The 16693-nt window shown below is 39.6% G+C and overlaps 1 protein-coding gene across 1 annotated transcript in view; it reads right to left on the minus strand.

Annotated features, from left to right (window-relative positions):
* Positions 1 to 16693, minus strand: part of LOC117490370 (polypeptide N-acetylgalactosaminyltransferase 10-like) — a 71770-nt gene that overhangs the window by 21152 nt on the left and 33925 nt on the right. The window contains exon 4 of the mRNA XM_034140088.1: positions 15985 to 16151. Coding sequence (XP_033995979.1) covers positions 15985 to 16151 — 167 coding nt within the window. The remainder of the gene's footprint in view (positions 1 to 15984; positions 16152 to 16693) is intronic.

The raw sequence follows: 16693 nt of genomic DNA on the forward strand, positions 1-16693 counted from the left end.
CTAGATACCACCTACACATTTTCACTAGCGGCGGTCCTATTGTGGAATGCAATAGAGGCCATAACCCTGTAACTCCATTATGATACAAACAGATTTATATTTTACTTTTTTTGCATCAGGCTCTAAACTTCAACAAAATGAAGTGACGTTGGCTTCCCAGTGAGCGTCCAGAGTTTATAAGGCCTGACAAAAAGGGTCATTATTTTCATAATATAGGCAGACATCAATAAAATATTACCTCCGTCCGTGTTCCTGATAGATAGCAGGTCTTACAAATGGGCTTCTGTCACTGAGGAACCCCCTCTTACACATCCACTAATTGGATTCAGAATATCAGAGAGGATGGAGGAAAGGCAGCAGTCCTTTTACACCTTCACAGGATAAAACTGCCGCTGTTAAAATGACAGGCAGAATGTCTTTATCTCTGCACTCTGTTGTTTCCTTCCTGCTTTATTCCTGCTCTCCTTTTGTCCACCCTTTGTTCCTTCTCTTCATCTTCCCTCTGTCACTCAGCTCGTCCTTCTGTTTTGATGCTGTTTGGCAGCAGCTGCCTCTCGGGGAGACACTCTTGATTCTAACGGACAGCCGAGACACTGAAGACAGCAGGACCAGCCAAAACTAACAAACCTGAAGCCAGCAGGTCCTCACATATGTCTCTCCCACTCTCTCCCTCAATCCTTAGGTCCTGTCTTTCCTGTCATTTATTCTTTAATGAGCCTGAGTAAATGACAGCCCGTCTTCTCAAGTCACACAACATCAAAAGCCACTATGACTACTACGGACAAGAGAGTCCAAACCAGAGTGTTTGGGTAAGACCAGATCTGACAAGACTTAATTAAAGTAGAGCAAACCAAATAAGCAAGGGGCAGTAATCAAGACAAGAGAGTGGAGGGCTGTATGTCTAACTGTCACACAGGCCTCTGCTGGCCCATACTGAAGGCTTTACTTGGGATGCAGTCTGTCTGAAATGGGTTTGCTCAAGCAAAACTGTTGCATGTGTTAAAGTAACTGCAAAAAAATAGATTATTTACCAAAGTGAAAGTCAAATCTTGAGGGTTGACTTTGAGCTTTGATTTGAAGGTGTTTACATCTACAGAAGATGGACATTGAAGGAACTGTACCCACATACAATTCCCATGATTGGGCAGGACAATGTGTAATGTAATGTGTAATAGTTGTGTAATTTGTTATATTATATGGTTATACAATAAGCCTTTGCTTACAAGACAATTACACTTGATTGATTGCCAATAGAAATGTTCTGGGCACCTTTCTTTGGTTTTCAAGGCACATCCGACTGTCTGGTGGCCGCGGGGTAGACCCAGAACAAACCGTACGGATTATATATCACATCTGTCTTGGGAACGCCTCAGGATCCCCCAGGAGCAACTGAAACAAGTTGCAAGGTAGAGGCGCCTGGACTAACGTGCTTAGACTACTGCAACAACAACCCAACTCTCGATATGTGTCAGAAAAATGGAAGGATGGACGCTTGAGTGATTTCAGAGTGTAGTACGGTACAAAAGTGATTATCAATACTAGATACTCTCTGACTGCCCTGTGCATTTTAAAGTGTTTTGTTATACAGTATTTGTTGGTTTTATGTGCCTCTTATATTTGTTTTTTATCGTGTAATCTTTTGTCCTTTGAATGTTTTTTTTTATTTGTATTGTAAGAAGGTAAAGTAAAATGCATGAGTTCTCATGTACAACACATTACTAATTAAACTGGCCACATAATTAATATGTGCTGCAGCTGAAAGGCTCCATAGGGTCGGTGCCACCTTTAGAGGAAAGGGCGAGCTTTCACCTGCATGATACCACCATTAATCAACACAGTAGCTACTAACCACTAAGAGATTGATTCCGGCTTCACTTTTGCCCTGCATGGGATGATTCTTACATAACCTGCCTAATGACAGGCAGTGAGATTAAACAATGAACATTTGCTTTGCATGTACATCACTATCAGCCAAGAAGAAGGGAGCGGGAAAGGTTACCGTGTCTAATTATGAATGGTTAATTTGACCTGAATAAATTGGAATATGGCGCTGCTAGTTTCCTATAAATTGGCAAGGCTATAAATCAGCCTAATGAGTGCAGGCTGACATCTGCAAACACATTAGTCATTATTAGAATGTGAATTTCTGGACATGATGAGGGCTCAGGCACCGTTGATGCCGCGGTCAGCTCAGAGGACCCCATTTACCAAACATCTTTTTCTGCTCCAAGAATGCATTGCAACTTCCTCCGAGCCATTGATTTAAATTCAGTCACAGACATCAAAACTGAGCAAAGAAGAAGACGCATCGCAGTGTGGCCAGCTGTCCTCAACACACGTTTAACAAGGATAATTTATCTATTTGTAGACATTGATATATTTTGGTTCAGAACCAGGTGCATATAACATCAAATACATGCTTTATTTTTCCTATACCATACAATTCTTTAATCCCTACTGGAGATTTTCTTTTTCCTTTGGGTGAGGCAAAGGGGATTTTCAATTCAATTAACCTCAAATTACAGTAGATCCAATATGGCATCCAAATGTCATCTTTCCAAGGTGCTGGATTACTTCCCAGTAATGTTGGAACAGCACCAAAGAGCCAAGCTGCTAATTTATTCCTCCAAATTATCCTGCTGCTCCTGTGAACTCCATCACACATTCTCCTTTCTTCCGAGTGCCAGGCTGGGAATATTTGAAGCTGCTTTTTTTTTGCAACCGTCATTAAAAAAGAGAAAAAGATGCTGAGGGGTATATGATGATATAAACCAGCCTAGGGGGGGTACACACATCTTAAATCACTACTGAGGAAATGATAAGAGATGTATTACAGATGTGCACTTTGCCGTCAGAACCATAAAATGATGAAAGCAGCATTTTGATAAGCAAGAGAAGGGGGACGGGCGATTTCACGGCTCTGCCTTGAAGCGCTGTCACACATTTACAGCACAGGCACACATGATACTGCTTCACATTACCACCACAGCAATGACATCTCTATCAGAGCTACTTCATATCTGCTGCATACTGTATGTGGATTTGAATTTGATGGTGTATCAGCTTTGAAAAACATGAATGACTATGAACAAAAAGTGATCATAAATAACTGAATACAAATACGCAGGATTACTTTTCCCAAAGCAATTGCAACTTGTTTGACAAAGGCCCATTTTCCTCCTCCCACATATCGTAAATGCAGTGGGAAAGCCAAACCTAACCCACACTTATCATTAGAATATAACACAATACACAAGATCCTTGTTGAGAACCCAGAGCAAAATCAGCATTTCTTTACAGAAAGTCTTGTATGTTTTCGAACAAGGTCCTTCCATTTGGTTTCTGGTAACCGAGACCCAAATATTTCCTGATCCAAATCATATCTAAGTCCTAACAAGTTGGGTAAGGTCCTATTGTAGCTGCTGCTTTCAGGTCTGTCTGTTAACAACACAAGAGAAACATGTGTTGATGATCACAAAGGTGAGAGTGAGACTTGCTGTTTTCAGTCACGACTGCCAGTGATGATTTATTTTCTCTTTTTGGGTAAACAGTATTTTGGATGAGAAGTATTTATTTTGTATTCTTTTCAGTGTGATTCTGACTGTAACCGTTATGAGTGCTGATTTAGAGTAGTAGACATATTTTGCCTGGCTAGACAAAAAAACATACTGAGATAGAGGACTGAAACACTTTACTGATGTTGCTTGTTGTGCAAATAGACTAATGTGTAGGCACTCAAAGATGATCAGTGTTGTTCACTAATTTCCTGCTTTCGTAAATGTAATAAAACACTATGTATGAAAGTGTTATCGAACGCAACAACAGTTTTTAGTTGCATAGGATTTCAGGCATCTCGTTTTTCCATGTTAACAAGAAGGAAGATACTGCTTCGAGGTTATGTTAATCATAAAGAAGATAAAGAGTTGGCATCTGACAGGTCTCTCTTGCAAATGAGACCTTGTGTCTCAATGAGATTTTACACCTGTATAAATAAAGGCTAAATAAAAAAAATAAAAATCTGCATTGACCTTAACTAGTCAAATGCTCGGTCCAGAGTTCTAAGAAGAGGGTAACCTTGCGAATAAAGAATAAAATGAAGCAGTGATATGAGAGAGGAAAGTAGAGGCAAAACTGACTACATAAAGACATAACAGTAACAGAAACAGAGAAAGAGTCAGTGTTATTCATTGTTAACACGGCAGCACTGATGTTGTGTTCACTCTAAATCTCCAAACCTCATCCTGTCGAGCGGCTCTCGTACTGCTGCTGTCGACTGCTGTAAAAATATCCCTGTGGGGATTGTTAGTCCTTGAGAGAGTCATTGTCAGAGTCACAAGAGCAGCCTGCCAGCTCAGATCAGTAAGTTCAAGTTTTTCCTCACACATCCTGTCATCTAGCTTCTGTTATGAAAGGAAAAAAAACATCTTCTCTGGCCCATGGACCAAGTTTGAGTTTTAAAAGTCCAAGTGACCCCATAAGAAGAAGAACTGTCATGTTGAACTGTAAAAACGTATTCCCTGGCTTTAACATGAAACAAGAAATATTGGAAATCTTAATTTCTTACCAAAAAAAGCAGGGGGCATCACTTGTATGTTGGTTCCAGTGGCGGCTCCAGAGTATTTGTGTTGGGTAATCTATGGTAGGGCTAACCCATACAGTGGTGGGGCTCAAGTCAGTATTTGCAATGTAATTACATACACGCTATATCGCCCCCCTTGACAGTGAAACGCCACGCGTGAGGTTTAGATGATTTCCCTGTCTCAATCCAAATTGAACTGTATGAAATAAAAAGGCACATTTGTCTTGTAGTAAATAAAAAGGGCGACCTGGAGCCAATCCTGCAATTTCCCCACAGGTGAAAGAGTTGACATGCTGAAAACCCAACCCCTGCAGGGGGGTCTGGGGGGATTCTCCCCCAGGAGATTTTTTGAAATACTAACATAAAATACACATTCTGGTACTCTCTTGAGAAGAAAAATAAATAAATCTATTACTACATATTTAAAAAAATGAATGCCATTTTTGTTTTTTGTTACTTTGTTCTGAAAGCTGAACCTGCTGCTCCTCAGAGAGAAAGGGGAAGAGGCTGTGTGAATTACATTGTGGATAAGGGTGGATAGCCCCCATTGTTCTGTGTGTCAAAATGAAAGACAGCCCACACACCTATCAATCATCAAACCGTGGGGTCTTATTTCACGTAATGTTGTATCTATGTATATAGAGATGTACTACCGCTAAAGTATTCTCCGTCGGGACTTCCTGCACGCCGTTATCGTGATTCTGATTGGCCAGAAGACATTATCAAAGATGTTTTATTGGGAAGAAGATCACTACGTGACAAAAGTTTTCAAAACCGTTTCTAGTCTTCGGTATTTCCAGACAAGTGGCTACTGAAATCAATTTTACTAACTGCTGTCTGTGCAATTTACTCCGCGCGAGATGACGGACTTTATTTAGCTTACTTTAACATCATTTTTCATGGTGGGGCTAAGGTGGGGCTAAGCCATTTCTTGGTATGGCTGTAGCCTACCCCAGCCATACCCTGGCGCCGCCACTGGTTGGTTCATGGGTGTTTTGGAATCATAAGTATCCCTTGAGTTATTATTATTTTATTTTTCACATCACCTACACTTCTTGTTAGCACTTCAAACGTTGCATTTTTGTGAGTGTTTTGGGATGAGTAGGTATTGTTCTTTGAGTTAAGACACTCTTCCCTTAAAGCAGACTTATTTTAGAATGACCCTGGCTGTAAACCCAAGCCTTACTCAAGTACTTCTGTAGCATTAAAGATATTCTTTATCAGAGAAACCACATGTTAGACAGTTATAAGGCTTATATATAGTTCTTAAGAAGTGTGCACACAACACCCACTCACATAAACCAATCCCTTGTGAATTTCATTCTTTTAATGTTATTATTAAAGATACACGAGTCAAAATAAAACAATTAAATAAAGTACAATCAAATATATACCAACGAACAGGAGGAGAAAGGGTAGGAATGAACAATGATGGTAAAAGGAAAGGAGAATAATAAAAACAGGAGAGAAGAAAAAGGAAGGAACAGACCACAGAGGGGAAGAATGCTCGTGTGCATTAAAGCTCATTTTCAGGGCCGGTTTTTATCGAGGCCTTCTGCAGCCTGATCAATACGAAGAATTCCAAAGTCTCCATCAACTTAAAATGAGTGCATTCAGCTAAGGCCCAGGAGTGTTCTAATGTTTCCTGAGCCACTATTCATCAATCCTTCAGAGCTGCTTTTTGCAACTTGCTGAACAGCAAAAATGGCACCTCTGCTCTCCAAGGGAGACTATTAAAACATGATAACACGTCTTTATCTCAGACACCTCCCTTATTGGCCATTTCTCTAATCATCGCTCATTCCATTTCTCTCCCTTCTCCTCCCCTTCTCTTTCGCCATGTGCTTAATGGTTTACTTGAGTTTATGATTGTTTTGTACCAAGATTGCTCCCATTAAGCTGGCAGGGAGCCAGTAACTTCAAATAATGCAGATGCTAATGGCGCTCCTTATAAGATATCCACTGCTACTCTATTTAAACTTCAATTAAACAGACATAATAATAATAACAATAATATTTGTTATGGAAACCAGACGTAAAAAAACAAAGCATGTTATATTTTGTAATGTTTCTGTGGGACTCTCTCACCGAGTTGAGAGTATGAACACGTTTTATCTGGGAAGAGGAGCTGGACAATTAGATATCTTTGCACTGAGTTTGTAATATTATATCTAAATATCTTCTGACAAGCATTTAATAAAGGTAACACTCCCAATATGCCTTTCTCTCTCAATCTCTCACTTTACGCTAACATGCCCGGACACTTACAGGTGCTAATGAAGTCAGCCTCCCCGGAGAACAGTTCTCATCTCCAAAGTACACTCCAATTAAAAGAGAAGGAGAAAAAACAAACACTTGCTAAAACACGATAACATGCTCTGCTGACTTCGTGCTGCTCGTGTGAAATCTCCGCCTTTTACCCCATGGGCCTGAACCCACAGCTTTATTAAAAAAGAGACAACATTTTGCCTGAACATGCCTGGAGAGCGACGTAGAGGAGGGTGAGGGTAAATATGTTGTTAATGCAGTTTAACAGTTTTAATATTCGTCTTTCTGCTGCTTTGAACATACTTAATAATAAGAAAAAGGGAAACAATGACCCTGCAGAATAAGTGAAACAACCCTTATAGTATATAATGTATGTACACAGAAATACAGTATGAGCACAAAAAACTCCATTTCATCCGGACAAAAAATGTAAAAAAGGGTATCATTGTGATTGTAAGGAAAGTGTGTGAAAACAAAAAAATGATATATTCCTATGAACAGATAAGCACATATTTTACGTCAATCATCCTTGGTAATAATTAGTTTGGGATTACTCCCCAAAGGCATATTTATGGTTTTATGACTTGTGTAAAATGGGTATAATAACAGTGTAATTACGGTGTAATATGGGTGTAATATTGATGTTACATGGGTGTTATATTGATGTTACATGGGTTAATATGGGTCTAATCACAATGTAATATACAGTAAGTGTTATAACAGTGTAACATGGGTATAATATGAGTGTATTGATTTGTAAATACAGGTGTAATTCCAGTGTAGTACGGGTGTAAAAACTGTGTATCAGTGGCGCAATAGTGGTGTATTAATGCATAACATGGATGTAAAACAGTGTAATATGGAAAATAGCAATACATTAATTAGGGCAGAGGTATAAAAAAGAAGTGTACTGCTTTTACACATGCAGAAGATATCCACCTATAAACTTTTTTTCTACTGCAAAAAGTGCCTATAGTATTTGGTTCCACTAATTTTTAGCATCATGACATGGTGCGTAAATTCATACTCATGTAGAGTACATTTGTGCACACATAGTCAGACATGTAGATGACAGGTGGCGAGCGAAGACGTCCGTGGAGAAAGCGGCCCATTAGCTGAGCTAACCTTGAACGTATCAGGGAGGTTGGGAAGCCGGAGTGAGCCAACAGTCCCCTGCAGGGAGAGCGAGGGCCGAACATCCTTCCTGCACGGGCTGCGGAAATTCAATTACAGCCTAATGAAGAGTGAGCTGACCTCCCCTCACCATAACCACTCCGCCTCCTCCCCCCCATCCCTCCTCTCATGCAGCTGGAGCTCATAACGAATTGTAGCTGGGCTGGTAAGACTGGTTTGATTGAGACATGTGGAGCCTCTGTCCGCAGGGTATCTGTCTCTCTGTCTTACTCTTGGCATTATCCATCTCAGCTTTCACCTTCATCTCTCTCTTTTCACTGAGCCCTGCAACCCGTCAAGTCGGATTTTAAAACTGCATTTTATGACTTGAGTAGGAGGATAAATACCACAATATCATATAAGGAATCATTTTATTACAAACAAGTTACAATGAATGTGAAACACGATAAAATATCTTCTGTTTGTTTTTGGTTAAATAAAGCAAATAACAACAGCCTAGTTACAACAGCAAAGCAATCACCCACTCATTTCAGAAAAGCCGCTACCAGAGGCTTAGTGATGTGGGGACTATTTGCAGAGTTACTTGCTGAACTACCATACATAACAAACGGTAAAATGTCAGTGGTTGCTAGAGAGACAATAAAGCATTTTCTCATTTGAACTCCGGGAAATGTCTGTAAAATTAGGTCTTCACATTATCCAGAGTTTTCATTTCACACCTGTAGCACATAACAAAAGGTTGTGAATAGTAAATAAAAGCTGGATCTGCAAAGCTAAGATAGCTACAAAAGCTTCCTACGTTTAAGATTCTCAGACTTTCTGTTCTCTCAAACGTCAGTGCTGTCAAGAAAGCTTACTTTTGGTCGAAGACACAACTAAAAACGCCACGAGTTGAACAGATCTTGATGCAAAGATATTCAAGTGACCGTCAATGAAATTATTTCCCTGAAAAGGTTCCAGTCCGACAACTTTCAATTTCAATTTGATCAGAAGCCTATTTAATATTCAAAACACTGCTTAATAGAGCTTTATTTGTTTTATTCGTGGGGTTTTATCAGCACATGAGACAAGTAGTAGAACATTGACTAAAACAGTGGATTGATCTGGCCTGATCTATAAATGTCAAATTATTTATTGACACAAGTTTATTAAAGTTATAAATGACTTAATTCCACTTTTAACAATCCACCTCCCTTTACTGTTACATACTCTCCCCCCTCCTCCCCTCGCTGAATGTCATTCGTCTCGATTGCTCCATTTCTCACTCCATGACATTTATTTCTCGTGCCCATTCATCACCTGCCTCTAAACTGATCTACACGTCCATTTTTCCACACGCCATTAAAAACATGTCATATCCTCTCAAATTGATAGCAACAAATTGGCAACCAAGTATATTAAAAAAAATGATTGTGAACAAAATAAGTATCTTGTTTGATACACACTTTTACCTATATTGCGGGTCGCATATTAACATCCATTGTGCCCAAATGAAATGTTCTAATTTGTTTTTAAGACAGCTGTCTAATTGATCCCACCAGGCACTGGTCAGTGACCGAATAATTGGACAATCAATCTCGAGGCTGTAAGAGATTTCCATCACAGGAGGTGGTCCTGCTGAGAGGCTCGGTGGTCCTGCAGAGAGGGATGGTCTCTGTCACACACCACAGTTAACCATGATGGATCCACCTGAGCTCACACTGTCCCTGGTTTAATGAAACTCTGCTATGAAGACGTCTAAGCCCCAATACATGCCAGAGAGATGAGATAAGAAAGGAAAATATGAAGCTGTCCTTTGGCTGACAAAGTGTTTTTTTGGTTATTCAGGAATGTCAGGTAAAACAGCAAAAGCATTTAATTGGTTTCTTATCTAGACATATTTGGCCCTGCTGTATGAGTAAAAGACAATGAGCGTTATAACTGAAAACTCTGAGACAGCAGGTTGAACAATCAGTCCAAGCAGGAGTCTCATGTTAATGCAGTTACATCATCATCATCACAGCATTATTACAAATATCAAAGATGCCACAACAGAGATTATGCGGCATTACAAAATTGACAGAATGATAGCAAACATGCAGGGAGAAGTAGAGAAAATAAAGTGATGAACTTGTATAAAAAAATGTGTGTATAATTACTGTTCATGGTTGTTTCTACTTTTGATATCTATATATTTAGTGTTAATGTTCATTTTCAATGTACATGTCTTGTTTATGCTGCTGTGACCAAACACTGTCAATATCAATAAAGGTTGTGATCAATAAAGTCAATCTCTTCTAATCGTTTCATCTCTTCTTGAGGTATGAGTCCAAAAAGAAAGTCCAACTCTCTGGGAGCCCACAACATTTAAATATATATTGTAAGGCATCAAATATTCCTTTCCAAAAATCTTAAACAAAAAGGGCAATCACAGTAAACCTAGTAATGATTTGCATTTAGAATACAATGGTTTACCAGCCAAATGGTGAGTTACCATCATAGTGAGATTTCTGAGAGGGTTGCAGAAGAAACTTATCTTATCAAAAGAAGTCAAGGTGACGGCAAGGAATTTCTATTATTTTTTCAAATCATTGCGCATACTCAAAACCCAGCATTTGGCTGCATTCTATTATTTTCTATTGAGGCGACTGAGGGAGGAAAGATTGGTCCCTCTGCCATTTCTATGATGGATTCTGGTCTTTATGATTGTTGAATGTCAGTGGGAATGGAAAAAAAAGAGGAAACAACATTTGCTATTTGATTGAGGGACTGACATAGAAACCTGACATTTACTGTTGTCAACAATCGAACACTCTGTCAAGTTTTTATAAGTCAATAGCAGCAGAGATTAGCACTCAAGCTGATGGATCTACCAGATCAGACCTAGCTTTGTTAAACTTGATCCCTGGATCACTTTGCTGTGAGCTGCTGGATTCCTGCCAACTTGTTGTTATAACTGGTCAATCTATAGCATCTACATAAGAACTTTAGCAGGTTAGTTTGGGTTTTTGAGGAAACAAAAGATGGAGCCATGTTAAAATACTGGAGAATTTGGATTGGTTCATCTTATTACATACAGTAGTCTGCCCATTTGAGAGCAATGACACATTTATTATTTGAAAATGACATGCTCACGCGTCTTTAAAAACTAGATTTGATGGGGTTATAAGTATTTGTTTTGCCAATATACTGTTATCAGATCTTTGAAACGTGGGACCAGATAACTGTTCTTTTTGAGAGGAGACAAGTCGGCTATGAAAAAGACAAGTGTTATGGGGAAACAGAGAGTAGATCAAAGAGAAAATAGAAAGGAAATATATTTGGCCAAGAAAGTAAAATATAAAGAATGATAAACAATGGACACACATACTGTATATTAATTCAAATGGGGTAACAAGGAAATGTAAAAAATAGAGACACATGGGATGAAACAGTTTAGACAACAGCGAGAGCAAAAGAGAGATGAAGAGAAAGAGAAGGGCGGCAGGAGGAGAGGAGGAGATAAATGAGACATGGAAGAAGATGAGGGAAATAGAGGAGATGAAAACAGCAGGTTTCAGTGTCTGCAAGTTTTCTGTGAGTCAGTGGGTGTTTCTCAATCGCGAGTACGCTTGCTTGGTAGCACATGTCTGCCGAGCATCTTGCTTCAGAAGCGAGGCAAGAATACTTCCTGGCATTCGGAAAACGAAGTGTGGAACACGCTAGCAAGTGTGCAAGTGTGCGTCATATGAGAGGCCTTACATCTTCCGCCACAGATTTGGGGAAATTGGTTCGTGCGCAAAGCATTGTGGGGATTTTAAGACCGCGGAGTCTACTCATGTGCACACTCGATATTTCTCCAAACGGAGTACGCCGGGCTCGGTAGATTTCCAAGTATGCTGGAGATTGGAACAGTACTTCGGCGGCACTCGATGACGTAGTATGCTTGAAATAGTGGCTCTGAAGCAGCTTTACTCGCGATTGAGAAACACCCCCTGTCTCTGCCTGAATGAACTGCTCCGACAATACTGAGGTGAGCGTGGGCAAGGTAGAGCAAGAAGGGAATGAACACAGAAAGCAAGGAGGGATAGACATCATTGTTCATTGACAAGATGATTGAAAAACAGATGAATATGGATGTAAATCTTGATGTAACTTCAGTTTTTTTGCACACTAGACAGCTAGTCGGATCAGAAATATCACTCATAGATACATTTAGCTTTATTAACAAAGTGTTATTTATTGGCAGTCCCTCAGAAACTAACACAAGCTTATGAACAAAGAGCGTAATGAAGCCGTTGAAACATTTTTATAATATTAGACTGTAAGGAAATGTAGGGGGAGTTATTTGTATTAAACATTTATTCATCTATTTTATTATTAATGTAACTTTATCCAAATGGGTAAAGCACCAGGCAGAAGAAACACATTTAGTATTTAAAGTGACCATTGCTCCACAGAAATCTCATTTATAAATTCCATTTTGAAATTTCCAACTATTTCTTTAGAACTTTAGAGACCTTTTCCTTTCAAGGACGGAACGAGCAGCAACAGGAGCAGGAGCTTTCAGAAGCAGAGCTTTTTAAAAGCAGCACATACTGCAGTCTGCAGAGTGAAAAGCTTTAGAGAAGCAGGGCGCAGCGGGGAGTAAACAAATATAGAGACTCCCAGTGAAAGCCATCTGACCCCTGCCTTGAATCTGATGATCCTCGACGCCCAACCATCCCAAACTAAGAGCGAGATCAAAGTCCTCACAGCTCACACTTTGCTTTCCTGCTTGTTGTGTTTCTTAGATATACTGTTTACTTAAAAACACACCACAGCTTCAGCATGGGTCCACACTTTGAGCAGTCTTGATAACATGAGAAGGGAAACATGGTTTGAAATTAAAGGTGCCCTATCATACTGTTTTTCATCAATATATAAGTCTCAGATACAAAACATGTCTCTGAAGTGTTTGGCTCCAAATACCAAACAGATCATGCATTGCAGCATCCCATAAACCCCTCTGTTTCAGCCCTGTTTGAAAAGTGCTGATTCTGTGTCTGTTACTTCAGATGAAAATAAGGAGCCACTCCCCACGCCCCTCTGAGAGATATTTGGTTAAAAAGAACACAATGGTGCTCTAGGAGGAGATTCAGGTGATAAGGTGGTGGGGGGGTGTTACCTTGGTTGGTTATTGGCTAATGGTTACACAAGCCAAAAAATCGTTATGACATCATAAAGTGGCCAAAATCTGATCAGCTCATTTTCAGACAGGTCTTTATATAAATGGATCAGGACAAAAAGTGAGCAAATCTTTTGTCCTGAAACTTTCAGAATCTCTTAACACATATGGGACACATGTTTATGTATTTGCATAATAGGTGAAATAATAATAAATAAATCCATAAATGTACCTGAACACCAAAGAAGAAAGTTTTCTTCTTGATTAAAAGTTGATTACAGCAAACATTCAGGCATATTTAAATCATCAAGTATCCTTGGAGTCAAATAGAAATAGTTGTATTAATTATGATTATAGAAAGGAGAGAAGAGGAGGCTGTTCCTGCAAAGCCTCTCCGCAGCGGGGCTATAATTACACCAAATAGAATCTGGGTACTAATTAGCACCTCAGAAAAATACAACCGCATTCTAAAAAAGCATCTCATGAATTGTTTATCTTCTTGGTGTCGGCTGTGAGGTACCAAAACAAAACAGCATCGATTCATGCAACAGGGCATCAGTATTACTGTGGGCTAGCATGCTGCCGCAGAGTGTTTGTGAAACATGAGCTATTTCTCATGGAGGGTCATTCAAAGGAGGCAGCGAAATAGGACGTTTTTTTAGCCTTTCTGGAAATTGTTTATTCACCTTTGCAACGAGAAACTGTCATCTTTAAACCATGTCACTGTGTGGCGCAACTGCATACAACTTTTGTTGGATGGTTCGGTATTTAGAAGACTTAAAGGTTCCCTGTTATATAAATAAATGGATCAGGACAAAAAGTGAGCAAATCTTTTTTCCTGAAACTTCCAGAATCTCTTTACACAGAGGGGACACATGTTTATGTATAAAAGACATGAACAAGTGGATTTTGCATAATAGGTAACCTTTAATACTTGGAGCGAATGTACAAAAACAGAGCAATAATCCTTAATGATGTCAAGGAAAATATCTTCACAAAACAATAATTTCATTGGTAAATAAGTCTGCATTCATGACTACATTAATATGCTGTCCACAGCTGCTTTGTACTGAATGCAAGCTTGCCCTTCACTTCATTAAACCCCTGCAGGCATGCGAAGCAGCAGCACAGATATATTGATAAATCTGCAGCCTCCCATTAGACGGGTGCCATGCCAGAGTGCAGGCTGTACAGTGTCCTTGATTAAATCACATAATGCTAATGACCCCAGGCTGCTACAAAATAAACCCAGGCACAGTCTGCTATAACTCATCTTTACAATCTGTATAAATAATAAAGTATCCTTCCTGTTTGTGACAGAGACAAATTACCAGGGTTCATTATTCCTGTCCACATGCCTCTTTTGTAACTTCTTACAAAATACATTTGATCCTCTTTACAAAACATAAAGTTGTGATATATTGTTACAATTCACCATTGCCAGTTGAATAATGACTCAAATAGTGAGATTGTTGCAATCATAACAACTGCTTCACCACAGTATTTTATTATTTGATAACTATTATTATACTGATTCATTTAAAAAAAATGCACCATCTCCCTTTTGCTGAAGATGCATTGTGCAGCTCTGCTGATATGCTTTCTGATTCTTCATCTCTTATCTGTGTCTCTGCGATTGGCTGATCTGTTTCAGAGCATGAGACCAGTGACGTGATTGGCTGCCTAACACTTTGATCTATATTCCAAATCACCAAGCCCTTTCCCATCTATACAGCACATAAAATAATGAATACCCTGAAAAAAAGAAACACATACAAAAACGCATTATATACAGCTCTGAATGTAAAAAATATGCCTCATATCCTTTCTTCTTTCCTCTAACTCAACTATGTATATTACTGTAAGTGCAATATTTAGTATCAAAGGAAATGGAAAAGTGAGCAGGAAATGATGCGTCACACTGTGGCTATGAACCAGGCATAATGATGAATATCTCGTCCCCTCCTACACTCAGACCCGGGCGATAATATTGCACTTGTCCCACAATTTAATATTCAAGGGTTCAAAGCTGTACATTAACTCCAGAGTTTAAACTGATTAAGCCGCCTGTGTGAGGGCACCAATCAGAAAGGGGATTTTTTTTTTTAACCTCGCTAACACTGGCAGGGTCACATAATGCCCTCATCATCACCATCTGTTCAGAGGTCACTGCAGTCTTTAGCTCCAAACACACTCCCTCCTGCAGCAGTGAGGAGGCTGGTTAGATTAACAAGAAGAAATGGTCCATACAAATATGTGTTTTTTAAACCTTCCATAAAAGACAGGAAGTTAGTAGCAGTGACTATCCAGTGTCGATTCATTAATAGAAACTGCGGATTGCCCTAAGAAAAAATTAAGGAGCAGGCACACATCTACACACACACACACACACACACTCAACACAAGAGCTTTCTGGTTTTGTTAATAAATGACCAGCTGGGCCGGTGAGCTACATTCCTGAAACACTGACTCACCACTGTGTGTGTGTGTGTGTGTGTGTGTGTGTGTGTGTGTGTGTGTGTGTGTGTGTGTGTGTGTGTGTGTGTGTGTGTGTGTGTTTAAGCAAGACGTACAAAAGCAGGAGAGTCTTCAGATCACATCTGGGCCTCTGCAGAAGCCGGCTAATGCTTTTGTTTTGAAACAGCTCATTACTTGTGCAACAGTCACCAACACTTATAAACTAATGACTCAGTGGTTTGGGTGTGTGTGTGTGTTTGTGTCTGTGTGTCTGTGTGTGGGCACAAACAAAGAAGAGAGACAGAAGACGAAAAAGACTCAGTTATTTCTAGCAAGCCTAGGCTGAACGCAGCTGTGCTCCTTTCTGTCTGTGAATGTGTGTGTGTGTGTGTGTGTGTGTGTGTGTTGAGAGTCGCGGTACCTTTGTCGCTAAAATCGTCGACCAGGATGATCTCTGCGATGAGCTGTGGAGGAGAGCGGTTGAGCACGCTGTGAACGGTCCTCAGCAGCGACGACCAGCCTTCGTTATGAAACGGGATGATGACGCTGGTGTTGGGCAGCTTGTCTGCATACAGCTTCTTTATACAGCTACACAAACACACAAAGCCAAAGAAAGACATTAGAGATGTGTATAGACCAAAGTGTGTCATGCCTGTTTAAATAATAACTTTTTTAGACATGCATGTGGGTCCAACATTTTGGTCTAGAGTGAAATATTAAAACCTATTGCACGTGTTCCTATAAGATTTAGAACACTTAGCAACACTCCCAAATAATTTAAGGATTTCATCTTCACCAACAACTCACAATTCCTACTTATTTATTAATGTATCCCAGGATAGTTTTTACATGAGACAATAACTTTATATAGTTATGAGAAAACGATTTAACTTTCATGTTTTACTGCACTGTACTTCTGATTATCATCAAGCCTTAGCTATAACTACCATAACATAATATTCCCTTCCACTGCTACGCCGACGATGTACAGATATATCTGCCTCTCAAAGCAAATGTCAAACACTCACTACAGCAGCTGATGGACTGCTTAGCAGAGATAAAATCCTGGCTGAGCAAAAACTTTCTCAACCTCAACGAGAGCAAGACCGAGGTCATCTTTTTTGGACCGC

The sequence above is a fragment of the Trematomus bernacchii genome, unplaced genomic scaffold, assembly GCF_902827165.1.
Source record: "Trematomus bernacchii unplaced genomic scaffold, fTreBer1.1, whole genome shotgun sequence".
In the NCBI taxonomy this organism is placed as follows: Eukaryota; Metazoa; Chordata; class Actinopteri; order Perciformes; family Nototheniidae; genus Trematomus; species Trematomus bernacchii.